Source organism: Rhinoderma darwinii, chromosome 6 (genome assembly GCF_050947455.1).
Source record: "Rhinoderma darwinii isolate aRhiDar2 chromosome 6, aRhiDar2.hap1, whole genome shotgun sequence".
Classification (NCBI taxonomy): domain Eukaryota; kingdom Metazoa; phylum Chordata; class Amphibia; order Anura; family Rhinodermatidae; genus Rhinoderma; species Rhinoderma darwinii.
Genome location: NC_134692.1, coordinates 75,322,681 through 75,332,446, shown reverse-complemented (window position 1 = coordinate 75,332,446; position 9,766 = coordinate 75,322,681). Strand labels below are relative to the sequence as shown.

The following is a 9,766-nucleotide window of genomic DNA, read 5'->3' as shown; positions in this document are numbered from 1 at the left end:
CCTGTGTGCAACCCCACAAGCTGGTGTTCAGTAGCCGGTCTCTCCTGTGAGCAGTCCCCCCCCAAGCAGGTGTTCAGTAGCCGCTCTCTCCTGTGAGCAGCCCCACAAGCTGGTGTTCAGTAGACGGAATTATTCAAACGAGAAATGTCAAGGTACAATAAACAGACAAGTGTTCAAAATTTAAGCCATGGTAAAAGTTATGCCACACTTGCAAGTTACAAGATAGCTTAGTGCATTGCTAAACATGGAAAGCACTTCACGGACGGATAATACATTAAAGAAGCATTTTGTGCAACAGGGGATTGTTTGATTGTGAAGATTAAAGACATGCCCGTTTTAGACAGAACTGTTGAGCGACTTATCACTGGAATTACTTCAGGGCAAAGCAAGTGACTGAACTGAAAGAGTTTGCTGTGTTTAGCGTTGCACTAGATGAAAGCGTGGACATTAACGATTTTCCTCGTTTGTCAGTTGTGGCCACATTTTGCGATTCTGTTGAAATACGAGAGGAACTGTGCTGTTTGAAACTCATCTATGGCACCACAAAAAGTTAAGACTTGGCTAAAATCTTTCTTGAACATTTTACAAAGCGTTGCGGTTAATACTCGAAAAATCTTGGCAATCACCACTAATGGCACCCCTGCAACATTGGGAAAGCAAAAAGGATTTGCCTTAATACCTGAAGACAAAATTGGGCACCCTGTTCTTAAATTCTACTGCATTATACAACAGGAAAATGTCTGTGTAAAGATGTCAAATTCTGATGCTTCACATTGTGATGGCAATGGTTGTGAAAATTGTGAATTTTCATCGAGCTCGCTCTGCCTTGACTTACAGGCAATTCCAAGCAATGCTTGTAGAATAGGAATGTGCGTACAAAGACATCACATTTCACTGCAGTGTCAGGTGGCTGAGAAGTGGAAAAGTGTTCAACTGCATTGATGCAATCAAAGTCCTTGTTGAAAAGGACCAGCATTACCCAGAGCTGGAGGATGTCATGTGGCTTCAGAAAACTTATGTTTTTGACAAGGAACACTTGAATTAGCTCAAGGTCTGCACACAAGGAGCCGGTCATGGGACTGTTTGAGACGTGAAAGTCATTTACGTCTAAACTAAAAATTCACGTGGAGGATGTAAAGGGGGCATTTCGTTATTTCACACACTTGAGAGAGAGCTTTCCAATCGTCATTTGATCAGCATAGCTAAGATTTCCATCTACATGAAAAAGCTTGAGTCAGAATTTTCCAGGAGATTCCAGGATTTTTAGAGATATGGACCAATGTTTTCGTCTTGCATACATCCGATCAAGCTTAATATGACAGACATGGACTTCTCAGGTTTTGAATAAATGGGCATTGATGATTTTGTGAGCTGCGCACAAGCATCCAAAGAAAAGGCATAGACCCTTTTGATGTTGAACATCACTTCCAGAGAAATTTGACTGTTTAAAGAAGATTGCATTGACAAAGCTGTCAGTCTTTGGGTTGACGTATCTGTAGCAGATCTTCTCACATATGAATTCCATCCTCAGCCCCCCACGAAGAAGACCACTTTGATCTGAGTACAGCCCTCAAAGTCACCTCGTATGCACCACAAATGGATTATCTTTGCAAAGATATTGAGGGACAAGGCTTACACTAAAATATAAGTTTGATTAACTGATTGGTTAATGTCACATACATAGTAAGAGTTTGTTTTGCCACATTCATACAGAAAATTCTCCTAAAGTTATAGTGGCCACACACCTTAAATAACGGTCAAATGAACGAGCAGTTATTCATCTCCAGAGTTATTTCTACCAAGGGAGAGACTGCAGTTGCATCCCACTTTTCCCTGTCTAATATTTGTTGTGGACATTTATTTCGGGTGGGGAACAGACTAGGAACAGCTGTAGGCCGGAAAAGAATAACTACAGTCTGCTGAAAGGCGATGAAGGGGACACTTTCCCAGTAAAACATATAAAGACAAAATTTTGTGTATGAACTACCCAATGTTATTATTTATTTTTTAATCGGTGCCTTACCATGACTTGTTGGTGATGTGGAATAGGTATCTTTTGTCGCTGTAGCACTATAGTTCTTTGAAACAAAAGGTCTATCATGTGATGCAGACTCTAAAATTTCATTGGCAGGTTCCATGCTTCCATCTAACCTGTGAAAAAAATAAAACAAATAAAACCCCAAAATGATACAGTTTGGAAGGTTAAAAAAATTACATAAGTCCCTCTAGTTGATTCAGAAGGTGGCAAAAACTCCAATGAGGCAGAAGCTGATTTTCCGCATCTTAGGGAAAATAATTCCACCCGGACTCCAAATTTAGAAATCAGAGTAAAACCCTGGATCAACAAACCATCTACAGTAATCTAGTATAACTTGTAATATTATTACTTTAACAGGGGCCTGGATGCCTATATCAAAACGATTTCAATAAATTAATCATGACAACTTAGTCTGGCAGAAGTTCCATGGTCTAATGGCTCTTACTGTAAAGAAAGCCCTTCTATGTTGGTGTAGAAACCTTCTCTCCTCTAGACGTAGTGGATGCTCCCTTGTGATAATTACAGTCCTGAATTTAAATAGATCATTAGCGGATGTGTGTGTGTATGTGTGCGTGTGCATGTGTATGTACAGCACAAAGAAGTCTCCCCCTCTGAAACCTAATAAATTATTCAATTTCTATATATAAATAAAATATATTTGGAGTTCCTAATTGCTGTAATGTTTCAGCAACTCTGGCTTATCACTTACCAATTAAATATGTCAATACTAGACAGGAAAATATGATTTTATTATTAAAATGATAAAAGTCCATGTTGCAAAAATGAGTAGAGTGTTCCAAAATTACAAAATACAACTTAAAATGTTTTCTAACATCTGTTAGGACATTGCACTCAAACAGGAGGAATAGCAGCAACATTTAAAAAAGCATTCCCAGCAAAAAGGTTTTGTTTCTTTCCATAGTAATGTAGATAAAGGTAAGCAGTAGTGTAGTTATATAGTTTACTTACCGATCACTTATTTTGTGTTATCCGCCCCGTACGGTTGGTGTCCCATGTGACCGCGCTCAACACTCTCAGAACCCTTCAGCCACTGTGAGCGCCACATTGAGCGTCTCATAGGTATGCATAGAGAAATTGACTTAAGATCCATGCATAAGAGGCTGTAAGATTCTGAGAGTCTGAGCGTGGTTACGTGAGATAATGGATTAAACTGAGCGGAGTACTTCATCATGTGTACTTCATAGTGGCTTCATACATCATTTTGAAAGATGTATATAGCCTTTAATGACTTTTAAAAAGAAACGAAAAAAAGAAATAAATCCAAAAACAGTTTGAGTGTTTGATGCAACTTCGTAATTACTTTTAATTAAAAATTATTTTAACTTTTTCAGATACAGCTGGTGTGTATCCTGGATACACAGAAGCTGTATCTTGCGCTGAGACCTAAATCCATTGAAGTGTAACTAAACGTGTGACAAACTTCTGACATGTCATAGACACATGTCAGAAGTTTGAATTGGTGGGGGTCCGAGCACTGAGACCCCCATCAACCGCTATAACTAAGCAGCTGAAGCCCTTGTGCCGCTTCGTGTCTGTTCGGCTATTTCCGGAAATAAATGTATCTCTGTATGGACTCAATAGAAAGTCTATAAGTCCGTACACCGATACTTCGGTTTTCCGGAAAAAGCCGAATAGAGACGAAGCGGCACGAGGGCTTCAGCTGCTTAGTTCTAGCGATTGGTGGGGGTCTCAGTGCTCGGACCCCCACCAATCCAAACTTCTGACATGTCACTATGACATGTCAGAAGTTTGTCAAACGTTTAGCTACACTTTAAGTACTTAGATGTGATTGATCACCGCTCGACCGCTGTCACTGAACCCGCCAGTGCCGCTGACATGACAGATACTGGTTTCAGAACACGATACAGCTGCTGTGTATCCAGGATACAACAAGTACATATACAATTTTAAATAAAAGTAATTAGAAAGTTTCATCAATCACACGGATACACTGCTTTATTTTTATTTTTTTAAATTGTTTTTCAAATCCTTTAACCCCTTAACGCACCAGGACGCACCGGTATGTCCTGCATTGAAGTGCTTTAAGGCACCGGGACGTACCGGTGCGTCCTGGCTAAAAACTGTCACCCTGTCAAAGGACAAGGTGACAGAACTGTGCCGTCAACTGTTTATGACAGTTGACCGGCACAGTAAGGGTATGTGCACACACACTAATTACGTCCGTAATTGACGGACGTATTTCGGCCGGAAGACCCGGACCGAACACAGTGCAGGGAGCCGGGCTCCTAGTATCATACTTATATACATAAGTATGATGCTAGGAGCCCGGCTCCCTGCACTGTGTTCGGTCCACTACTTGCGGCCGAAATACGTCCGTCAATCACGGACGTAATTAGTGTGTGTGCACATACCCTAAGACGGCAGGGGACCATTCACGGCGGTCTCCTGCCGGCGATGGCTGTGATTGGTCAGTCAAAGCAGATTGACCAATCACAGCTCCATGACGTGTGTATGTGATGGCGCCGGCTCAGAAGCTGAGCCAGCGCTATCACCGCTGGTATCAGCTGTCCGACACCCCTCTGCAACGGCCAGGACCGGAGCTAGGCTCCGATCCGGCCGATTAACCCCTTCGATGCATCGATCAACGCGATCAATGCATCGAAGTGTCTTGTAGCCGGTCGGCAACCACGATGGTTGCCACGGGCGCGGGTGTCAGCTATTTGTCACAGCTGTCATCGTGCCCTAACGGCCAGGACCGGAGCTAGGCTCCGATCCGGCCGATTAACCCCTTAGATGCAGCTATCGCTGCATCTAAGTGATTAGATCGCACCCTATGGTTGCGAATAACAACCATCGGCACCCTCGGTTGTTCCGATGGTTGCTATGGCAATCGTAGCCTAACAATCGCTTCCTAGTACGGAAACCTATTAGGCCCCTATGTAGGTAGTGCAGTGTATTAGAATAGCGATCAGGGCTTCATGTCTTCAAGTTCCCTAGTGGGACACAAAAAAAGTTAAAACAAAAAAAATAAATAAGTTTCATGTTAAAAAACACTATAACAGCCTTTTTTCCTATAAGTCTTTTATTATAGGAAAAAACAAAAAACATAAAGTACACATGTGGTATCCCCGCGTCCGTAACGACCCAAACTATAAAAATATCACGCTATTTTACCCGTATGGTGAACACCGTAAAAAAATTAAATAAAAAACTATTCCAGAATCGCTGTTTGTTAGTCACAACCCCTCGCAAAACAGAATAAAAAAAGGGATCTAAAAGTTACATGTACCCCAAAATTATACCATTAAAAACTGCAGCCCGTCCCGCAAAAAACAAGCCCGCCCACAGCTTTTTTTGACGGAAAATAAAAAAGTTATGGCTCTCAGAATATGGTGACACAAAAAATTAATTATTTGAAACAAAAGTGATTTTATCGTGTAGACGCTGCAAAGCATAAGAGAAACTATATACATCTGGTATCCCCGTAATCGTACCGACCCGCAGAATAAAGTAAAATTGTCATTCATAGCGCATGGCGAACGCCGTAAAAAATAAATAAATAATAAAACACATCAGAATTGCAGGTTTTTGGTCACCTTGCTTGCCAAAAAAATGAAATACAAAGTGATCAAAAAAATCGCATGTACCCCAAAATGGTACTAATGAAATCTACAGATTGTCACGCAACAAATAAGCCCTCACCCAGCTCCGGTGGAGAAAAAATAAAGAAGTTCTGGCTCTCAGAATATTTTGACGCAAAATGTGCAGAGTGTCCAAAAGCAGATAAGATCTGGCACCATTTCTCAGTGCGACACTGGCCACACATCTGTGGATAATTATTTATTTACCCAATTATTATACCCTCTTTTTATGCCCTGATATACACTGCACAGCTTACATATGCCCCCCCACATCATAAACTGAAATACCAGCAAAAACCCCAAAAAAATTACCACTAAGCAAAATCTGCGCTCCAATAGTCAAATGGCGCTACCTCCCTTCTGAGCCCTGCAGCGTGCCCAAGCAGCAGTTTACGTCCACATATATGGCATCGCCATACCGGGAGAACCCGATTAACAGTTTGAGGTATTTGTCTTCAGTGGCACAAAATATTGTGCACTAAAACCTTTGCACCATCCACTGAGCGTTCACTTCTAATAGAAAAAAAAAACCCTGTGTGGTCAAAATGGTCAGTGCACCCCTAGATGATTACCCTGAAGGGTAAAGTTTCCAAAATGGAGTCACTTCTCAGGGGCTTCTACTGTACGGGTACCTCAGGGGCTCTGCAAATGCGACATGGCGCCCAAAAAACAATCAACCAAAATCTACATGCCAAGTAGCACTCCTGCCATTCTGAGCCCTGCGGTGTATACAAGCAGCAGTTTATGACCACATATGGGGTATTGCCGTACTTGGGAAAAATTGGTTTACAATTGTTGGGGCGCTTTTTCTCCTTTATTCCTTGTGAAAATGAAAAAAAATGTAACATTTTAGTGGAAAGAATGTAGATTTTCATTTTCACTGCATAATCCCAATAATTCAGCAAAAAAATGTGGGGTCAAAATGCTCACTATACCGCTAGATAAATTCCACAAGGGGTATAGTTTCCCAAATGGGGTCACTTTTGCCGGGTTTGCACTATTTTGGCCCCTCAGTGGCTTTGCAAATGTGACATGGGGCCGCAAACCATTCCAGTAAAACTTGAGCTCCAAAAGTCAAATGGCGATCCGTCCTTTCTAACTTCCGCCATGTGTCCAAACAGCAGTTTATTACGACATATGGGGTATTGCTGTGCTCAGAAGAGTTTGCTTTACAAATATTGGGGTGTTTTTTCTCCTTTATCTGTTGTAAAAATGAAAAAATCTGAGCTAAAACTACATTTTATTAGAAAAAAATTAGATTTTTAAGGAAATTTTCTTGAAAATGCGAGAAATTGCAGCTAAAGTTCTAAGCCTTGTAACGTCCTAGAAAAATAAAAGGTCGTTCAAAAAACGATGCAAACATAAAGTAGACATATGGGAAATATAAACTAGTAAGTATTGTGTGTGGTATTACTATGTTTTACAAGCAGATACATTACATTACATTACAATTTAGAAAAATGCAGATTTTTGCAAATTTTCTCTAAATGTTGGTGTTTTTTACAAATAAATATTGAATTTAACGACCAAATTTTTTCAGTATCAAAGTACAACATGTCACTAGAAAACAATCTCAGAATCGCTTGGATAGGTAAAAGCATTCCGGAGTTATTACCACATAAAGTAACACAAGTCAGATTTGCAAAAATCGGCTGTGTCCACAAGGCCAAAACAGGCTTAGACACTAAGGGGTTAAAGGTTGACAAAATTACATAAATCCATCAAAGTTAATCTATTATTCTATTAAACCAGAGATAAAAACAAACCACAAAAGGTAGTTGAAATTATTTGTTTTGTTTTACATTGAAATCAGAATAAATCCCTGAATCATTAACCATCTCAAGTACTCCAATACAGATTTATAATAAATCTTCCTAAAAATATAGACACCTTTTAAATTCACATAATAAATGAAATTTTACACCATCCTATAAGCTTAAAGAGAATCTGTCACTAGTTCAGTAATGCCCAATCTCCTAGCTAATCTGTCACACTGATAATGCCAGTGAAAATTGTGTCCCAAAAAGTCTATTATTTTAAAAGTTATGAGCTTTTTTCTAAATATGCAAATGAGGTGAATACTAGACAAGTGGGTGTCAACCGCAGCGATTCTCCTGAGGTGGAGCCTCTTCACAGCCTCTGACGCTATCCTATCAGCATGAAGCTGCTTCACATAGTTTGGGAGACTGAGGCTGGAGGGAAGGGGGATCACTTCAAACAGCCATACCTCGGGCTGCGGACCACCTAGAACACTGGTAGTGGCATATGAAAGATGAGATTTGAATCTTTCATATGGCACCATGATCGCATTTCTAGCTGTAAAACAACCGGCGGTATCACTGGTTCAAAACACTGTCAGGAATGGAAGCTGTATACTATATGATCAGGCTGTATTGCTGGGCTGGGAAGAGGAGAACTGTATGACGATTACACAGCGTCAAACAAAAAACCTTACACCACCAAAAGTAAAAATAAAGAGTCACCTCCCATTTGGCAAGTATAGCCTATTTAGAAAAATGCTCATAACTTTGCAAATAACAACTTTTCTGTAAAAAAATGACACTGTAGTTATTAGCATCATAGCACTATTAGTTAGGAGGTATCGTCTCGGACACCTTTCCCAAATTTGATAAAGTTTGGGCTCACTGGAAAACACCATTGGGTTTGTAGAAATAGATTTAGGTAGTGAAAGTGGAAATGAGACACCATACATTATGGGTAAACACCCTTACACTACTAATGTATGTGTCCCCCCCCCCCTTTTTTTTTCTCTCTCTGTCGTCTGTCTCTTCTCTTACTCCTTGAGAATACGGTTTGATAATCATATAAGCTTATTAGCACTTCTTTCGGTACTTTATATAGACTTTGCATGTTCACTGAAATACTGGAATTTCATTTTTTTGTATATTGATAAGGGCCGGTTCACATCAGCGTTCGCTTTCCGTCGGGTGAACCCCTCAACGGAAAGTCAATTGGAAACCTTAGCTTCCGCTTGCATCACCATTGATCTCAATGGTGACGGAAGCATTGCTAATGGTTTCCGCTTGTCACCGATCTGGCAGGCTTCCGTTTTTGTGACGGAATCAATTGCGCAGCCAAAAAACGGAAACCTGCTAGAATGGTGACAAACGGAAACCATTAGCAATGTTTCCGTCACCATTGACATCAATGGTGATGCAAACGGAAGCTACGGTTTCCGTTTGACTTTCCGTTGAAGGGTTCACCCGATGGAAATCTCAGATGGAACCCATGAACGGAAAGCGAACGCTGATGTGCACCGGCCCTTATACGTGTATACACTGACCTCTTGTTGTTTGATTCTGCGCAAAAGTTTTGAATAATATTTTGGAAAACAAAAATACTAAGAAGATTGAAATATAGATTAGTTAGGAGATAAGGCATTAATAAACTAGTGACCTATCCTCTAAGTAAAGCCGCAAGGTGTCCTGGTGTTAAATTTAGGATACGGACAGTTTAACATGGGTACCATACGCCCAATTTCATTATTTGTATTTATGGCCCTTGATGCATTCTGTGATTCTTCTGGCCTAAGCAGCTACTGCCTGGTATGAACGGCTACACTTTAGTACAATATGAAGAGATGTTTCATACATTTTTGTTGTGGGCTATAAGTTCATCAACAGAAGAGGTAATGATGCCAACAAAAAAAAAAAACAACCAAACATTCACTTCACATAAAAACAAATAAATAAAATTTTATGTACGAAGAATCCCTCTTTTTCTTACTTGTGTTGTTTCATTAGTGTGCACTCTCCTCCCTCTTGTGGGTCAAGGTTGTAGATATACAGGTAACCATCTGCAGCAGCAACTAGAAGTCGTGGAATCTTTTGAATTCTAAATATAAAAATTTCAGCATGAAAAAAAAAACACTACAGTATTGCTCATTTAGAAACGTTTTTAATATACTGTATATATCTATATATGTGTTATTCTATCTCTAGAACGAAGTTACAGAAGCACTCAGTTGAGCAATGTGCCCCTTCCTTCGGCATTTATCAGAATTTTATGGCTCGCCCATTGACAAGCTATAGGAAGTGCGCTACAGACAGTTTGCTACGTCTCAAACCAGGCAGCCTCCGGTCCT

At 40.3% G+C, this 9,766-nt stretch overlaps 1 protein-coding gene across 1 annotated transcript in view; it reads right to left on the bottom strand.

Moving 5' to 3' along the window:
* Window positions 1–9,766, bottom strand: part of WIPI2 (WD repeat domain, phosphoinositide interacting 2) — a 78,314-nt gene that overhangs the window by 8,652 nt on the left and 59,896 nt on the right. The window contains exons 7-8 of the mRNA XM_075829964.1: window positions 9,409–9,516; window positions 2,024–2,151 (exon numbers count right to left, since the gene is read on the bottom strand). Of these exons, the coding sequence (XP_075686079.1) occupies window positions 2,024–2,151; window positions 9,409–9,516 (236 nt within the window). The remainder of the gene's footprint in view (window positions 1–2,023; window positions 2,152–9,408; window positions 9,517–9,766) is intronic.